We start from the raw sequence: 19,103 nt of genomic DNA on the forward strand, positions 1-19,103 counted from the left end.
AGCTAATTTTTCTACTTACAATGCTAATATTTTATAATTCATATACATTGAATAGATCTAGGCCACAGTTTCTCCATAGAATTTAAAAAAAAATTTTTTTTGTTGTTAATTTCAGAGAGGGAGAGAGAGATAGAAACATCAATAATTCCCTCTCATCATTGATTGGCTGCTTCCTGCACGTCTGACCGAGCCGCAACTCAGGCATGTGACCTTGACCGGAATCAAACCCGGGACCCTTCAGTCTGCAGGCTGATGCTCTACCCACTGAGCAAAACTGGCTAGAGTTCAATGGGATTTTTTGTGTGCTGTGCACACAAGATGTTTAGCTGCATCTCCATCGTCTACCCACTAGAGACCAGATGCATTCCAGCCGTCCACCACCGTCTCCGAAAATGCCCAATTTCTCCAGTTGAGAACCAATGACTGACATGACCGAAAACCTGTTATCAAGCACTTCTGCAACACAGTAATATTTAGTGTTTGCTATTTTCTTTCTTAATAAATAAGTCTGGCCAAACAAATGGGGAGTTCATATTTCAACTTTTCACATATGCTCTCCTGAAATTGGAATTTTTGGCTTTAGTCTTAGGTATAGGTAGTTAATAAAGGACTATGAAAATAGGTCTGTGCACAAAGTACTAACAAGGGATATACAGTCATGAAAACAGTGTAAAATTTTCTGTAGGTAATACCATAAATAACCCACACAATAATTGGACAAGCATTTATTAAATGCCTACTGTGTGCTCAGCACCATATTAAGCAATAGGGGTGCAGAGATACAAATGTAACATTACTATTTCTGCCCTCAAGGAGCTTACAATTTAATTTTGGAAATAAATACAAATGTGAAACTACAATATAGAATGCTGGGAAATGATTCCAAAGCTACATATTATTAGTAAGTGCGCGACCACAGTGTAAACTAAAAAGATCAGTGCTGAGGCAGCACAGAACAGGGTCTTAGTGTGGGTGAAGTCAGTCAGGGAGGGCTCACTCAGAAGACATAAAGGAAACCAGACTTTGAAGTGGGTGATAAACATGAGTTGGGGCCAAAGAGCAATCTAAGGAAAAAGAACAGCATGAGAAAGGCACAAAGGCAAGGTCAAGGGCCTGTAAGACAACAGTGAAGGTCACAGGAAGTGTGACTGTGATGATGTAAGTGGACATGTTGGAGAAGGAGGTTGCTACAGATAGAGCATGGAAGGCAGGTAATGGAGAACGTGGAACATCATTGCTTTGATGGGAATTATGTGCTGGGTTTTCTTGAGTGAAAATAAGACAATGAAAACGGAGTTTGAGAAAGATCATCTTGGATGCACACAAGATGCGGATCTTGAAGAGCAAGGACACTAGAAAGAAAGAATTGCAATCAACTGGGCCCCAAATAAATACAGATCTGAAAAAACTCCTATGAGAAAATGTCAGAAATGGAAGGTTTTACATATTTTGTGCCGTAGATGAACTTACTACTGTCACCATAATTGTCCATCTGTAAATGTCCAGCCTCAGGAGAAAAGTTAGAATTGGAACAACTTAGCAAGATTTTGGGCAGGTAGGGTGGAGACCAGAACAAGACACCTCCAGATTGTGGTAAGAAACATAGCCCTAGTCAGTTTGGATCAGTGGATAGAGTGTCAGCCCAGATTGAGTGCTGCTGGCTTTGATTCCGGTCAAGGGCACCTGCTTTGGTTGCAGGCCCAATCCTCGGGGTTCATGTGGGAGGCGATCAATTGATCTGTCTCTTTCACATTGATGTTTCTCTCTCTCTCTCTCTCTCTCTCTCTCTCTCTCTCTCTCTCTCTCTGTGTGTGTGTGTGTGTGTGTGTGTGTGTGTGTGTGTCTCCTCCTGCCTGCCACTCTCTATAAAAATCAATGGAAAAATATCCTTGGATGAGGATTAATAGAAGAAGAAGAAAAAAAAAGCAAACATAAAGGATAGTGGGTCTGATCAGGATAAAGAAATTAAGTAATGAAGCCTATATAAAAGGAAAATGGTGCTTGGGAGACAAGGAGTGATGAATTCTGTTTTCAAAGATCAAGTTGTGTAGGGAAACAGTGGGAAATATTAAGTTACTGACAATCAAAATGGATAAACTAGAGTGAGGACAGAAAAGCTAGTGAATATGCTCAGTGGGGAAGAGAAAAAAGACCAATAGAGAAAAGCTAGAAATTGGAGAAAAATGACCAAAAAGTGTCCCACAAGCCAAAGGAGAAGAGAATTCCCGAGATACAAGGTAAGTTCAAAGTATGGTATGAAATACAGATCAAGGATAAGAACTAAAAAAGGCATGATATCATCCAATGGTGATTTGGAGGACAGTTCAGTAGAGTGCTGAGTACAAAGTTCATTTAAGAAGTTTTGAGAATAAATTATTGAGGAAATGGATTGAACAATGGATGACAGTTTCGAAAAACCATAAATGCTAGAAGCAAAACAGAGTGGTCCTTGGAAATGTTCAGTAAATGGAAGGTTTTACACATTTTATGCTGTAGATGAACTTACTACTGTCACTATAATTGTCCATCTGTCTGGCTGGTTGCATGGATATTTCATTTCCCTCCACATTTCTACTTTCCCTGGGACAGTTTACAGGGAAATGAATTTGGGTGTGCTTTATCTTCCCAGTTACTCTTTTTTTATATATATTTTTTATTTTATTGATTTTTTACAGAGAGGAAGGGAGAGGGATAGAAAGTTAGAAACATCGATGAGAGAGAAACATCGATCAGCTGCCTCCTGCACACCCTCCACTGGGGATGTGCCCGCAACCAAGGTACATGCCCTTGACCGGAATCGAACCTGGGACCCTTCAGTCCGCAGGCCGACGCTCTATCCACTGAGCCAAACCGGCTTCGGCGCAGTTACTCTTTTAAACATTTTTACTTATGCACTTTAGTTTTCTAGTACTACAACGCATCAAAAGTATCAATATTTAAAGGTGATGTAATTAAGCAAAATGGCATTTTCAATCCATCTTCCGGGAATTGTAATGGATTTGCCCTGTCCTGCACATTTCTGTCCCATTTCTCCTGTATGAGGGACACATGATTCTTGATCAGCTGGCCAGGCTAGAGTGCTCAGTAGAGACCAATAGTCAGGAGCACAGACACAAGAGCCAGAATGTGTAGGTTCCAATCTCTGCTATGTCACTTACCAGTTATGTGATCTTGGTCAACCCATTTCACTCTCTAAGTCTGTCTTCTCATCTATGAAATGGGGACTATAATTATAACTGTCACAGAATGAGAAATGCTTAACATAGGGTCTGGTACACAGTAAATGCTCCATAAACATCACTCATTATTATCTAGAGCCTCAAAAGCAAGAGCAAAGCGCATGGCTCCACAGGGGAGTCAAGCACCACATTCTAGCACTGCCACCTTGCTCAAGAGAGGAAATCTCCCAGGACTATGAAGGGTGGTGGCAGAAATCCGGAAGAACCATTTTGTCACTCTAAGTCCGTTTAAAACGAGAGCTGAAGAAGCAGAGAAAGTACTTCAGATTATAATATAAACAGAACATGCAGGATAAATGAACTTGGTGTATGTCACTGTCTTTTACTACTTGCCATTTTCTATGGATGCACTCAGCCTTGATACTTCCTTCAAGTCACTCTTTTTCACATTCATCGGTATAACACTGATCTTTCTGGTCATATTTTCTTTTCTTTGAATTTCTTCTGGATGCTTACTATTCTGAGATTGAAATAATCTGGCTACACATTACTCTGAGTAAAGAGATTTTAGCTGGCACATCTGCAGTCATTACTTACTGGAATAGAAGACAATAGTACTCTAAGTTACAGGGGAGGGGGGTGCACATGCACACACAGAAAGTCTCCCATTTCCATCTTATGGAACATTGGCACACAGGTGGCACTGGCCTCAGGCAGAATTAGTATCTTACAGAGCGTAAGGCACAATTGAAGCAGAGAGCAAGGTCCTAGAGACTTCCAGATTTATTAATTTCTGGCTTCTTGCAATTTTAAGTACAAGGGAATTATGAATGGTAATCCATAGGAGAGAGAGGGGGAGAAAGGGAGGGAGGGAGAAAATTAATATGAATAACAACATGAAGGACAACCAAAAGCACTGTCTTGAAAAATTCACCAAGGAAACCAGGATGACAAATGATTGTGGGTACCAACAACTCAATGAAATAGGTGTAGGTAACCATGATGTTCGTGGTGAAGGTGGACCAAATGGCAGTAGAGGAAGGATATATTACAGGGAAGGAATTTATGATCTCAAAGATGGACCTCTGTAAAGTAAGGTTTTATGACTGATTTTAAAAAACATCCATCAATCAAAATATCACAATTAATAAGTGTTGTCCCTGTTCAGAATAGTCAGTGTGAAGTGATATAACTTCTCTTGGAGTTTTCAGCAGAACGTATATCCTATTCTTCTGAGTAGGATTAACGGAATAAATTCCCATTATGAAAGATGACTTTGAAAGTAGCCAGAAGTTATTTGATTCAAAACTTGGTGAATAAGTGGGTAATCAAAGTAAAAAACGAGATGTGACTCAAGAATAATAAAGTTTTCCCATGTGGTTTATCAAACAGGAATACCTGAAGGAATGCTTATTGCAGTGATAACGCCACTAAAACAGTTACAACCACACAGCTGAAAGACAGCCCGTGTGGATGTGTGAACTCTAATGTTACTTTAAATTAGCCTCCAAGATGAAATGTTGTCCTGGTGACAATGAGTTTACCGGTCTTTGCTGGATTACAGATGGAGTGTGCACCCAAATTAAGAAAATCGAGCAACAGTGAATCGAGGTACTTGAGAGATCACCACTGTGACATATAATCTAATGGCAAGAGGTGTGTGAGGTGCTGCCACCTGAGGAAGCGGGTCCAGGGTGATAACAAGGGTGACCAACCACCTAGTCAGGAACCTGTGAAAGCAGCACTGAGATGGGCCAGAGGGATGAGTGCACATTCTGTGTAAGGATTTGTATGCCTTCCTCAAGCCCACCAGCTCCCATGTGACACCATAACTAGAATGGTGTAAAGCACCCGTCTATACCACAGCATGCAGTGGGGAGGTGGAAAGGAGAGCCAGATGTCACCACAAGGGGCAACCATCCAAGCTCAAGAGCAGGTGGACTGTCTGCACTCACCTTCCTTTGCAGTCCCACAACCATCACTAACGCAGCACTTCCTTGGCTGACTCAGGGCCTGGGGCTTGGGGTGGAGGACACTTGTGGTGTTCAGTGACTCAGTGGAGTCAGTGAAGGTGACATATGAAGAAAAATGCTGGAGTGCTGTTAAAAATATAGCATTCTGAGTATGAGTGGGAATATGAATTTCACTGATTACCAGGAACATTAGAAGAAAATGCACACCTAAGCTTGAATACCTGTCTGTAAAATTTTCCCTAGAACTAGAATCTTAGAAAGCTAAATATACATCTAAGTCTCACAGAGGCTGCTTTGAACTCTAAAGCAAGCTTCCTTGGTAGAGGAGGAGCACACACATGCCCCTCCAGGTGACTAACCGGGGAGGGGGCCACAGAGATGGGAGGAAGCAGAGGAGCCAGGAGCAGACTGACTTAAATCTACAGCTACTCACACAGAAGACAAAGTTTGGTGTTAGGTGCCTCAAGCCACAAGCAACTCACTCTTTAAGCTTCTAAGGGGTATGCTGGGCCATCAGACACCTCCCAGGACAGTCAAGCTAACCCACCTGCATGAGGCACTGGGCCCAAACTACTCAAGAGCTATTCTAACTGCCCCCACTATAGATTCTGACCCTGCATCAGGTCACGATGACAAACTTTCTGCCTTTGTACTGCACTGAAAGACCTCTCACAGCATGTGGTTCCTTCACTGTTGAATAATGCCCAAACTATGACTCAAGTTTCCCCTAAACTCCTATAGACTCAGATTTTTCTCCAGTGTGGATTCTCTGATGTCGAATGAGACTGGACCTCTGAATAAAGGCTTTTCCACACTCATTACATTGATAGGGCTTCTCCCCTGTATGAATTCTCAGATGCTGAATGAGGCCAGTGTTCCCATTGAAAGCTTTCCCACATTCTTTGCATTTATAGGGTCTTTCTCCAGTGTGGATTCTCTGATGCTCAATAAGGCCTGACTTCTGACTGAAGGCCCTCCCACACTCATTGCATTTGTAGGGTTTTTCCCCAGTGTGGCTTCTCTGATGGCCAATAAGATGTGAGCTCCGCCTGAAGGTTTTCCCACACTCATCACACTCATAGGGCTTCTCCCCAGTGTGGATTCTCTGATGTCCAATGAGGTGTGAGCTATGACTGAAGGCTTTCCCACACTCATTACATTCATAGGGTCTCTCCCCACTGTGGATTCTCTGGTGCAGAATGAGGCCCGCACTCTGACTGAATGCCTTCCCACACTGGTTGCAATGATATGGCTTCTCCCCAGTGTGGATTCTCTGGTGAAGGATCAGGCCTGTATTTTGACTGAAGGCTTTGCCACACTCCTTACAGTGATAGCGTTTTACTTTGTTGTGGATATCCTGATGGGAAAGAAGGGCTGACCTGTAACTGAAGGCTTTCCCACACACATTACACTGATAAGGTTTCTCCCCAGTGTGAATTCTCCAGTGGCGAACAAGGCCTGAGCTCTGAGCAAAGCTCTTTCCACATTCATCACATTTATGTCGTCTCTCCTGGGTGGGATTCCCCCGCTGCCTCTCTAATCTGCCCAGAAGGTCTTGGGCTTCTCCACGCTCAAGATCCCCGATAACATCCCCGTTGCATTTGGCAGCTGTCTCTCCATGTAGTTGGGCTCCGGTAGGTATTACCTGTTTTGAAGCTAATTCCTTGTTCTCATTCCTGGTTTCACCACCTGAAACAAAAATGTAATAAGTCATCAAGCAAATGTCATTTCCTATTCTTGGTTAGGAGAAAGGAATCAAAGATAGGAGAAAAGGAAAATAAATATGGAACAGCTATACCAATTGCAAAGCTTACATTTGTCTCCAAGATGCCTTCAAACATGAAGACATAGGAGCAAGTCAAACCCAAGTACCACTGGCTAAGAGGAAGAAGTGCCGTGAAAAAGAGAAGGTATTGGAAAGGGGACTAAAGCAGGGAAGGGATCAGCTGAGGAGAAGTGGAAATCAGGAAGTGGAAAGGAATATGGAACAACTAGAAGATCTAATGAGTGGGACAGAAATAGAAAAAATCCCCAAACAGTCATATAAAGGAAGGAGCATCTATGTAATATCCTATGGGAACTGGGGACAGAAGAAACGAGTGAACTCAGACAGCACTAAAAGAGTAAGCTGAGTCAGTCCTAGATTTGAGTCCTGGTTCCATTTTAGACCTCAAGAAGTCTCAATATTGTATTTTTATGTTGAATCCTGAATTTACACTCAACTATGTCTTTCAGAAAGCTAACAATGTAAGTATACTTAAAAAACAAGCAAACAGACAAGTGGCAAAACAAAAAACCTTAACTATGATTAATAACCAGAGTGCCACTCACCCAGGGAGAACATGCTTCTGTAACTCTCTGGCCTGTCATCTTTCTTCAGATCCTTCTGTGATGGATCAAGAAGCCACTCCTCTCGAATCAGGGATACAGCCATGTCTTCAATCTTCTCCAGAGTCTGAAACAAAATAAACTCCCATTTGAGGACTGGATTGTTCCACAACTCAAACCCAGGGTGCCAGCAACCCACCAGGGTTACACAGGGTCAAGAGCTGGGGATGTACTGATCAGCTGGGAAGAGGAAAACGTAACAAGTCAAATACCAATCTGCCTCTATTCGAAAGGATGTTGGGCAAGTTCCTGGGTGAGCTCTGCTACAGGCAGTCCACACACAGGCTACAGGCCACGCTCATGACCAAGGGCAGCAATGGGGCTTCAGTAAACAGAGCACAACTCACCTGGAGCCCTGCAGTTAGAAGTGACGCAGCCACCTGGTTTCCAGGACTTCCTTTCTGGGAAGAGGTGGGACTGTGAGAAGCAGATACAGCTGAGGAGGAGAAAGAAGCTGTGAATGAGGCCAGCCTCGGGTTGTGCTTGCTGGAGTCAGCAGTCACCCATTCTAAAATTATCTGTATTTCAGCCGAAATGCATGCCACAGATATCACTATGAAATGGTGATAGCTTGACTCTGGCTCTACACCTATGGTTGTCCATAAAACATCCACACTTTGATGTCCCTCTCAGCCTGACGTTGCACATAAAACACAAATTGCATAGCTTCCTAACAGGAACTGCTGCATAATTTCTCCTCTGACCAAAGCTACATTCTATCCTTGTGCTGGTCACAGGATCCCTTTAGGTCCCAGTCTCTTGGCAACCTCTATTTACTGCGATATTGTCAGTATCTGCTGCCAGATACCAGACAGCGCAGCACAAAACCAGCAACAGGCCTCAGCACATCAGACAAGAATTACATTAACAAATGAAACTTGCTTCTATGTTCCTTTTCCAGAAATACTAAAAACACAATTTTATAGAACAAACTTCTATAAGCCACACAAGTAAAACCATAAAAAAATGCAGGGCAGGTCTGAGCTGAGACTGGGAAGTGCTGTTCTGTAAGGAAGTAAGTTCTCAAACAACGATAGAAAATGCCAAAAGGATATTGGAGCCAGACTGAAGGGGCCTCCTCTGACAAAACTGAGACCATTTAAGCATCAAAATAATGGTAGTAACAAAATATTCATGGAAAAAAAAATTTTTGAGTTCATACTGATAAATAAAATTAAAATAGGAGAAGGGGACACTCTCCATTACAAGAAACAAGTAAATGTAGAAGGAATAACAGAAAGTTATCATTTTTTTACTTGCTTAGTAATCACTGATTCAGTCAAGAAGCATCAATTAATATTCAAAGTAGTATTTTAGCAAAAATACTGTACCAAGGACCAGGCTATTTACACTGAATCAAGAGTATCTCCCCACAAGTTACTTATTAATTACAAAAAGAAAAATAGTAACCCAGCAAAAATAACCTCAACCAAGTCATCAAAATTACCATCAGCAATAATAGGACAAATTCCTGCTGTGTCCCTGAGGATACAACCTCACTTCTGGAATGTTCCTGCCAGATAGACAGAAAGCTGGGTAACTAAAGTGTTGTCTTGGACTGGACTCTGGATGAACACTATTGGAAACACAGGCAAAATATGAATGTGAACTGTGAACGAGATGAGTATTATATCAGTGATACATCTGATTGAGGAAATAAGTACTGAAATATTTACAAATAAAGTGGCATGATGATACCAACAAACCTCAAAAACGTAGGTTTTTTTGGCAATACAATGGAGTAACAGAAATGTATGAATACCTAGAAGCTGCCAAATTCTTTAATTTGCTCCTGAGTTTAGCCTTGGGATTGACAGTCTGTATGTGAAGCTTAGATACACACTGACAACACAACTAAGAATGGTCTGTAAGGAGTGGTTCCCCAGGAGTGAAATGGGGCTTCTTCCTCCTCCCTCGTCAGTGAAACCCGGCTCCTCACCTCTGTCTCGGGGCCCGTGGAGCTCGGGAACAATGTGCCCGGTTGCCAGAGGCTGGAGCGGAGCATCTGGAGGCTCTGGTGCGGGTTCTGAGTGCACGACCTCCTTCCAGAGGACCCTGTGACCATGTGCACGAGCCGGGACCTGGACACAACGAACAGTTGCGTTATGAGGAACCCCTCTGAGAAACGAGGTGAAGAGGGCCCAAAGCACATTTCAAGGACACGTGCTCAGCAAGGAAGCAGCAGACCTCACTGATTTCCTTCAGCAGCAAGGAGCACAAACACATTGATTTGCACAGAAACCAAAGGAAAATATCTGTTAACACCCTCCCTGTGTCCAACACGTACTTTGCACTCCCAAGGCCAGGGAAGAATGATCATAAGGAACAAAGCACAGCTATTCAGTGGGAAAAAACTTCTGATGAGGAATTACAAAACCTGAGTTCTGGTCTCAGATCTACCTTTAATGTTTGTGTGTCCCTGAAAATTAATTTAAGCTCTCTATGCACCTTGCAAATAGGAGCAATAACACAGTGTGATAAGGACAAAAATTGGATTTATACCTTAAAAAAATAATTCTGTAAATATAAGCCATGTCACACTATGACTGCTCTCATCCTCCAACAGCAGGAACGCATGCCTAGCATTTATGTTCGCACTGTGGTGCCACTGCCCCTCCGCCCAGTCTCCGGGATGCCCAAGCACAGCACACACACTGCCTGCCACTTACTGGCCGTCCTAGGATGTCAATCTGCCTCTCCAGATCCTCCAATAGGGTCACTACCTCCTCCCCACTCTCCAGCTGATGTTCCTTCACCAGGGCCTGCAGCTCCGTGGGCAGGATGCTCAGGAACTGCTCCAGCACCAGCAACTCCAGGATCTGCTCCTTGCTGTTCAAATCTGGCCTTAGCCACTGATGGCAAAGTGCCCGGAGTTGGATCAGAGCTTCTCGGGGTCCTTGTGTCTCCTGGTAGCACAGCTTCCTGAATTGCAAGCGGAACAGCTCTTGGCCAGGAGGGTTATGTTCATGTGGACTGGATTCCTGGTCCCAACCATGATCTTCCTCGACCTTGACAATTACAAGGTCCTCTTCAGGAGCCTGGTTGGATGGAGATGGGGCTAAAGACTTTCTTGATTTTGCAGCCATGTAGGGCCGGGAAAGATGAGGAGACTTGCTTCCACCACCTTCTTTATTTTCTTAAGAGAAGGACCTTCTGAGGGCCTCTTCTTTAAAGGACTTCTTTACAAATAGAAAATGCTAGTGTTAGGGGAAGTCAAAGGTCACATTGATTTACTAAGACATCTTAACAAGCTCCCTACAATGCCATGGACGTCACAGCTCAGTTGTTTAAGTGACCCTCTACACCAGGCGTCCTCAAACGACGGCCCGTGGGCCACATGCGGGTGTTTTTCCCATTTTGTTTTTTTACTTCAAAATAAGATATGTGCAGTGTGCATAGGAATTTGCTCATAATTTTTTTAAACTATAGTCCGGCCCTCCAACGGTCTGAGGGACAGTGAACTGGCCCCCTTGTTTAAAAAGTTTGAGGACCCCTGCTCTACACTCTTGCAGAAGGAGTGCCTTACCTCCATAGCCTCTGTCATGTCCACCCATCTAGGGAATAACCCCTTCTTTCTGTTTTCTCTCATTGGGGATGTGGAACATGGGTAAACAAAGTCAGGAAACTGGATAGACTGCATCTAATAAAAGTTCTGGCCCTCAGAGCGGCTGACAAATTCAGCATTTGCACATCAGCTGTACTGTTCCTACACACTTCAGCTCTCAACCTGTCCCTCACTCTCAACAGATGAGACTAATTCTAGTTATATAAAAGCCTAAGTGACCATTACAACCCAATGACCAGAATGACTGGTTGACCAGTCATTACGACACACACTGACCACCAGGGGCCAGACGCTCAACACAGGAGCTGCCCCCTGGTGGTCAGTGTGCTCCCACAGTGGGAGTGCCGCTCAGCCAGAAGCTGCTCAGCCAGAAGCTGGGCTCATGGAGCAGGCGCAGTGGGGCTGGGGTGAGTGGGAGCAGCAGCGTGGCACCCAGCCCTGGCTCAGGCTCCTCCCCGGCCACCTGCACTGCTATATCCCTTGTACACCATAAGCCTGCAGTTACAATCTCCGGAGAACAGTTGAAGTGCAACACTTGGGGTGAGCCTGATATCAGCACTGGGCTCCTGGAACTCTGCCTTGGGCATCGAGATCAAATCTCATCCCTTACCGATTGCCCCGGAGCTACAGAGGAAGGCAGCAATATAACAGTGTCCACAAGCGGCAAATGGCAATCAGGGTAAAAGTGAAAGAGAGATGGATCTGAAGGGTGGGGGTGTGGGCAACAGAGCACCCCACCCCCTAAGATCCCCAACTTTGTATTGTTCACCTTGGAGCATCTCTTATCTGGCTCCGAGTGGTGGAAGGCATCCAGCATGGCCCAAGGAGTCCACTGGGGACCTCCAAGCTGGCAAGGAGCAACCCTGGCTGCAGAAGGGACATTTGCAAATATTTTTTTCAGGAAGCTGCAGGGAGGACAACAGACTCCCCACGTGACTTCACAGCAGCTCAAGGGAACACGAAAACTCCCCAGGTACTCAGGTGTGGGCTCCCGATTTCCTTTCAATGTGCATGAATCCGTGCACCAGGCCACTAGTTTCCAAATAATTTAGCTCAAGGTACTGACAAGGACTACCCTTCTCCTCCTGACATTCATTACCCTTCCTAGGCTCCCACCTTCGCTCCAATCTCAGGGCTAACTTCTAGTGTGGACCCTCTTTCGACCTTTCTCTCTCTCTTTTTTAAAAAAAAAAATTTTTTTATTGATTTTTTACAGAGAGGAAGGGAGAGGGATAGAAAGCCAGAAACATCGATGAGAGAGAAACGTCGATTAGCTGCCTCCTGCACACCCCCTACTGGGGATGTGCCCGCAACCAAGGTACATGCCCTTGACCGGAATGGAACGTGGGACCCTTCAGTCCGCAGGCCGACGTTCTATCCATTGGGCCAAACCGGCCTCGGCTAGACCTTTGTCTCTTTAGAACACTGGTCCTGCATCTCCAAGGAACCTGGATGCCCCATCACCACCTGCAACCCCAAAGTCAGGTCCCCAACACTATTGACCTACCAGAATGTTTTATAAACAAAGTCATATAGCAGGAAGCCTTTGGAGTCTGGCATCTTTCAGTTAGCATAATACATTTGAGATAATCAATGTTGTTGTATGTTATCAGTAGTTTATTCTAATATACTAGAGGCCCGGTGCACGAAATTCATGTGTGTGTGTGTGTGGGGGGGGTCTCCTCAGCCGGCCTGCACCCTCTCCAATCCGGGACCCCTCGGGGGATGTCCCACTGTCTCTCGAAATCTGGGACCACTGGCTCCTAACCACTTACCTGCCTGCCTGCCTGCCTGATCGCCCTTAAACACCTCTGCCTGCTTGCCTGATCACCCCTAACTGCTCCCTTGCTGGCCTGATCGCCCCTAACCACCTCTGCCCCACCCTGTATTCGGGAACCAGGATTCCTTTCTCCGGCCAGTCGCAGGCACTCAGGACCCAGGCTTCCCTCCCTCTGGCCAGCCGCAGGCACCCAGGACCTGGGCCGGCTTCGCCTGGGCCTGCTGCAGCCGCAGAGAACCATGGGCAGGCGGCTTCAACCGGGCTGAAGCCGTAGGTGCCCAGGACCGCGGGGCAGGTGGCTTGTCCCTCTCCTGGGCCACAGCCGCAGGCACTGGCACCCAGGACTGTGGGGCAGGCGGCTTGTCCCTCTCCCGGGCTGCAGCCTGGCTGGTCCCCATTCCTCTCTCCCCAGTGTTGAGTGTCTGAGCTGTTTTGGTGTGACAGCGTGAGGGTGTGATGACCATTTGCATATCAGCTCTTTATTATACAGGATGTTCGTTTATCTACTTCACAGTTAAGACATCTCAGTGTATGCACATCTGTATTTATTAAGCTGGTAAGCACCCTGTGGATAAAGACTGCTTCTTACATCTCCTTTTAACAATACCCAGTCACTTTATTGATTTAGAAGTTAGAAGAGTCCATCTGTAAGGCTTCTTCTGCTTTAAACGCTATAACCCTGAGAACCCCTGAAGCAGGGGTCCTCAAACTTTTTAAACAGGGGGCCAGTTCACTGTCCCTCAGACCGTTGGAGGGCTGGACTATAGTCTAAAAAAACTATGAACAAATTCCTATGCACACTGCACATATCTTATTTTGAAGTAAAAAAACAAAACGGCAAAAACACCTGCATGTGGCCCGTGGGCCGTAGTTTGAGGACGCCTGCCCTGAAGGAACAACTCAGTCTGTAAGAGCATTAATTTTTCAATAGGTAAGGAAGAATCATTTTCTTTTCTCAGACTAATTAAGTCTAATTTGGGATGTTTGGGAACTGATAAACAAAACAACAAGAAAAATATTTTCTAGGTTTATATGACTAAGAAAAGGTGGGCAAAGCAAACACCGTGCTACTTTGTCGTATCTCAGACTGCAGAGGCTAAACGCTTTGGCGTCCACATTTTACACTTAGCCACATCAGAAATTCACAGTATGTTTGCTTTGTTAAAGCTGTGATTATTGCACAAATGTGCATAATTAACCAAACGACAGAAATCTGGGCCGTGTTTGGAGGCGGTGGCGGCAGTTGCTCAGGAGATACCCGAGTTGAAAAGGGGCACCTGCTTCCGTGAGTTTTTCTACTAAATGAGATAATTCCGAATAAGGCTGAACTCTGCACTGCCCCGACGGTGTCAGAAGTTTTTTACTGTACAATTACCCAGACACCACCACCATTTTCTGAATTCTCTATGAAGAGCTGAGTAACATAATAGCAAAAATAGGTTTCCATAGATAATCGGGGCTTCCCAAAGGAAAATATGTCTTTTTAAAAAATGAGAAAAATTAGAATTTTATTGTGACGGAATGCAACATTGCTGTGTAAAAGTAATTCACTTGGTGGAAACAGCTGTAAAAAATAATGTGGGAGCCTTTTCCTATTTTAGGACAAATAAACTGGACTAATCCATGAGCGATAAAGAAACGAACCCTCATGAAAGGTTCCCCCACAAGAAGTTTGGGGACGCGTACACGGCCGGTGCCGATCCCCGTGGTCCGGGCGACACCGGGTCCGGCCCCGCTCGAAGCCTCAGGCGTCCCCACAGCGGGCGGTCTGGCCACAAAGCGCCCTTCGGGCCCGGGGCGAACGGTACTTACCGCGAGTACTGGGCGCGGCCCAAGGCGGGGAAGGGAGACTGCGGATGGCGGACGGACCAGGGGGAAGAACGGGTAGAAAAAGGGACGAGAGCCGTACCCGACCAGGCCCTCCGGCCCCCAACTTCCACACCAGCTGGGGGACACCAGCAGTCAACGCGCACATTACCCAGACACTTCCGGCATCTCTAGGAATCGGGAGGACTGAAAGCTCTATGGTCGGCGCCCTGGGCTCCTCCCGCGCCTGCGCGTCGTAGGGTCTCCGGGCGCGTAGCTGGGAGGCCGCACCTGGAGGGAAGGTACCCAGGGCGCTGTAGGCTGGTCTGCTGTAGGCTGGTGGTGCCGTTTAGATGCCCCTGTAGTTGGGTATTCTCTTCAAATACATATCCATTCTCTGAGGAATTCCTGTTAATCATCGTTCATAGTTTTAAAAATCCAAAATATACACGTTATGCTATCTTTCTTCAAAAATAATTCAGCCCTAGCCGGTTCTGCTCAGTGGGTAGAGCATCGGCACGCGGACTGAGGGTCCTGGGTTGGACTCAAGTCAGGACCATGTACCTAGGTTGCCGACTCCTCCCCGGCCCCGGTCCTGGTAAGGGCCCCTCGGGAGGCAATCAATCAATGCGTTTCTCACATGGATGTTTCTCTCTGACTTTTCGGTGAGAATTAACAAAAGAAAAATGGCTCAATGAGAAGAACATCCGGCCTGCGGACTCAAGGGTCCTGGGTTCGGTTCAGGTCAAGGGCATGTCACCTCGGTTGCAGGCTAGATCCTGTGGGAAGGCAACCAGCAACCAATTGATGTGTCTTTCTCACATGGATGTCTCTCCCTTCCGCTCTCCCTAAAAATCAATGGAAATATCCTCAGGTGAGGACTAACGAACAAAAATCACAATTCATTGAATATAAAATTTTTTAGAATCTTTAACCCATCTTCCACCCCTTTTCTATCTCCATAAATTGCACTCGCTTATAAAACCTGCATTGGCAGCTTCGCCTTTTTAATTATGGGTAAGTTTCAGTAGCCGACCTGGGTTACATTACTCCAGAGTTCCAGAAGCAAATCTATATTCATTCTTCACACACCCGTGGTATCAGTCTTAGCTTTACAGACCAAAAAGGATCTCAGCGTGGAGGTTGTAGAAAATGTCTTTTGCTTTTGCTGTTTTGGCCCCACATTTTTATTACATCAGCACCTTTCCTAACCACCCATTAAATCTGTTTTCAGGTGCCCCTCCAATCTTCACCTTCATTTCCCCTTTCTGATCCTGCAGATGGGCACAGCCAATGTTTCCGTTCAATGCCCAGTCCTAACCCAGAAATATCCTGCCCAAACACTAGTTTTCGTTTGTTCTTAAGGGTTCTAACATATAATCACAACAAAACAAATACTACACGTGGAGAAGTTTCAGTGCTTCTAAACTCTTTCAAAACACTCATCTTTGCTCGTTATTTCATAGCTATTGACTCACAGCTGGAAGTACCTGGCAACAGACTAGAACTCTGCTCTCACTTTTTTTTTACATTAAAAATATAATTTTACAACACAAAGTTGTAGTTCGGAAGTAAAATAGCACACCTGATTTGTGCATTTTACTAATGAAAATGAGTTTTTAAAAAATATGCACATTTAAAAAAATATTATTATTATTATTTTTTTTTTTTGGAGGGAGAGAGGGAAAGACATTGATGTGTGAGAGAAATTTCGATTGGCTGCCTCCTGCACACACCCCAACTGGGAATGGAACCCACAACCTGGGCATATGTCCTGACCAGGAATCAAACTGGTGACCTTCTGGTACACAGGACAATGCTCAACCAACTGAGCCACACCAGCCAAAGCTAATAAAAATAAATTTCAAAAAGTAAGAGTACTTTAAAAATTATGATGTAACACCAGGCTGCACTCCTCCCCAGATGACCACTAACTGCTTCCCTTTAACTCAACTTCATGTTTATTTGCAAATAACATGCCAACACTGCCATTTCTTTTTTTTTTTTATTGATTTTTTACAGAGAGGAAGAGAGAGGGATAGAGAGCTAGAAACATCGATGAGAGAGAAACATCGATCAGCTGCCTCTTGCACACCCCCCACTGGGGATGTGCCCGCAACCAAGGTACATGCCCTTGACCGGAATCGAACCTGGGACCCTTGAGTCCGCAGGCCGACGCTCTATCCACTGAGCCAAACCGGTTTCGGCAACACTGCCATTTCTTGATTTTCTATGTACAGATTATATTACCTATTGACTTCCTTCTATGGAAAATAAGCATTTAACTCTTCTAACCACTGCTGGAATTAGCCACACCAGGGCTCAGAGGACACATTTTAAACTTCCTAGAGTTGTAGGGTCCAACAACAACAGCCACACTCTTTTTATTAGTTCATATATTTTATTTATTTTACAGAGAGGAAGGGAAAGGGAAATATCCTCAGGTGAGGATTACAAGCCCTTGTCCAGAATTGAACTTGGGCCGACGCTATATCCACTAAGCCAAACCAGTTAGGGACAGCCACACTTTTATAGAGATGTGATAGTAACCTAAGCTTTTAATTTAATTTATCCTATATAATAAAAGCCTAATATGCTAAGTGTCCAGTCATCTATTCAACCAATCAAAGCGTAATACGCTAATGATATGCTAAGGCTGCTCAATAGCTTGCTAGGACGTGCACTGACCACCGGCCCATCGGGACTGGGCGAGGTGGGCCAGACCCGCCCTGGAGCCCTCCCGTGGTCCCTCCCTGGCCCCAATTGTGCACCAGTGGGGTCCCTTGGCCTGGCCTGCACCCTCTCGCAATCTGGGTCCCCTCGGGGGATGTTGGAGAGCCGGTTTCAGCCTGATTCCACAGGCCAGGCCAAGGGACCCCACTGGTGTGTGAATTGGTGCACCAGGACTCTAGTTAGGTTATATTTACTTTAATAATCATTTTCCTTCAATTAGAATACACCCATTTTTTTAAGGCTGAAAAGGTAACATTATTACTAAATTGTTTTCTTCTGGAGTGTTTCCATTTTATTTCCTGCTGCTATTGCAGCCTCCTCAGGTGTCTCTTTTGCTACTTCACTGAACTCAGAATCACACAATATCAAAGCCAAACGGTACCTTACCTGTGCTTGATTGGGGCAGCAATGCCTTTACAACTTTTTGCAGCAATAAAAATAGTCCACACCTGTGTTGTCCAATACAGTAGCTGCTCGCCACATGTGACTAAGAACATGGACATGTGGTCATGTCGCCAGGAACTGAACTTCCCATCCTATGTGTGTTGTTTAGATGTATATGGCCACTTGTAGATACTGGCTACATCAGACCAACCTCTGCCTCAGTTTACAGCAGCAATTTTCAACCTTTTTCATCTCATGGCACACATAAACTAAGTACTAAAACTCTGTGGCACCCCAATGTATCTGTATTTTTTGCCGATCTGACAATAAAAAGGGGTATAACATTGGTTAATTCATACTAAATGGCTATTGTGTTGGCTGCTATCATTTTTTTATTTGACATTCAAGGGAAAAGAGGTCAGTGCCCCTGACTATATAGTCATGTATTGCATGTTTTAAAAACTCCTGTAGCACACTGGTTGAAAATTGCTGGTTTACAGGGAATGGGGACTCAGACGAGAAGTGACTTATCTGAAGTTAAGGATCCCTAATACACTCATTACCCCTCTGTACTGGCAGCTCCTATTCCTAACTCTGCTTTCCTTCCTTTCTCTCTTTCCTTCTTTAGTCTGCTGACTTTTCAGTTGCCTCCTTTCTATCAGTGCTAAAGAAAAAAATTGCACAAAATGAATATATCCCCTAGTTGAAGATAAAAAAAGCAATAAATATTTAGGTCATTATATCAATAATGATGGGAAAAAATAGTCTTACTTCTTAAAAAAAAAAAAAATGTTTTCGCCTGGCTGGCGTGGCTTGGTGGTTGAGCATCGGCCTATGAACCAGGAGGACCCAATTTGATCCCCAGTCATGGCACATGCCTGGGTTGTGGGCTCCATTCCCAGTGGGGGTAGGGGTGCGTGTGCACGAGGCAACCACATGGTTATGTGTCATCATGATGTTTCTCTCTCTCCCTGAAATTAAAATATATTTTTAAAAGTTCTCATTACCCTGGCTGGTTTTTCTCAGTGGCTAGTGTTGCCGGTTGGACTCCAGGTCAAAGGTTCAAACCTTGGTTGCAGGTTCCCCAGCCCACATAGAGGCATGTGCAGGAGGCACCAACTGACATGTCTCTCACGTCCATGTTTCTTTCTTTCTTTTCCCCTCCTGCTTCCCTTCCACTCTCTCTAGAAATCAATACAAAAAATATCCTCCGGTGAGGATTTAAAAATAAAAAGTTTTCATTGACTCTAGAGAGAGAGGAAGAGGCAGAGAAACATTGCTGCCTTGCATGCACC

General features: G+C 44.8%; 1 protein-coding gene across 3 annotated transcripts; it reads right to left on the bottom strand.

Moving 5' to 3' along the window:
• Positions 1 to 388: 388 nt before the first annotated feature.
• Positions 389 to 14,867, bottom strand: ZKSCAN8 (zinc finger with KRAB and SCAN domains 8). 3 transcript variants are annotated; one of them, XM_079761376.1, is made up of 7 exons: positions 14,698 to 14,867; positions 10,210 to 10,719; positions 9,480 to 9,621; positions 7,888 to 7,976; positions 7,484 to 7,607; positions 6,798 to 6,841; positions 389 to 5,278 (listed from the first exon to the last, which is right to left on the bottom strand). In XM_079761376.1, the coding sequence occupies exons 2-7, from the start codon at positions 10,624 to 10,626 to the stop codon at positions 5,225 to 5,227; spliced, it is 870 nt and encodes a 289-aa protein (XP_079617502.1). In that variant the 5' UTR covers positions 10,627 to 10,719; positions 14,698 to 14,867; the 3' UTR covers positions 389 to 5,224. The 3 variants fall into 3 exon arrangements, with proteins under 3 accessions (XP_079617502.1, XP_079617501.1, XP_079617500.1); XM_079761375.1 differs by having other exon boundaries at positions 389 to 6,841; positions 10,210 to 10,716; XM_079761374.1 differs by having other exon boundaries at positions 389 to 6,841.
• Positions 14,868 to 19,103: the final 4,236 nt, after the last annotated feature.

Source organism: Cnephaeus nilssonii (assembly GCF_951640355.1).
Source record: "Cnephaeus nilssonii genome assembly, chromosome: 21".
Lineage (NCBI taxonomy): Eukaryota > Metazoa > Chordata > Mammalia > Chiroptera > Vespertilionidae > Cnephaeus > Cnephaeus nilssonii.

What these genes read in the sequence shown, in the direction of transcription:
- ZKSCAN8 (XM_079761375.1), bottom strand. Translation starts at nt 10,626, where the DNA reads ATGGCTGCAAAATCAAGAAAGTCTTTAGCCCCATCTCCATCCAACCAG. An exon ending in CCACGGGCCCCGAGACAGAG is followed by an intron (nt 7,977 to 9,479) that starts GTGAGGAGCCGG and finishes TCTCCTCCTCAG; the next exon opens with CTGTATCTGCTTCTCACAGT. An exon ending in TTCTAACTGCAGGGCTCCAG is followed by an intron (nt 7,608 to 7,887) that starts GTGAGTTGTGCT and finishes ATTTTGTTTCAG; the next exon opens with ACTCTGGAGAAGATTGAAGA.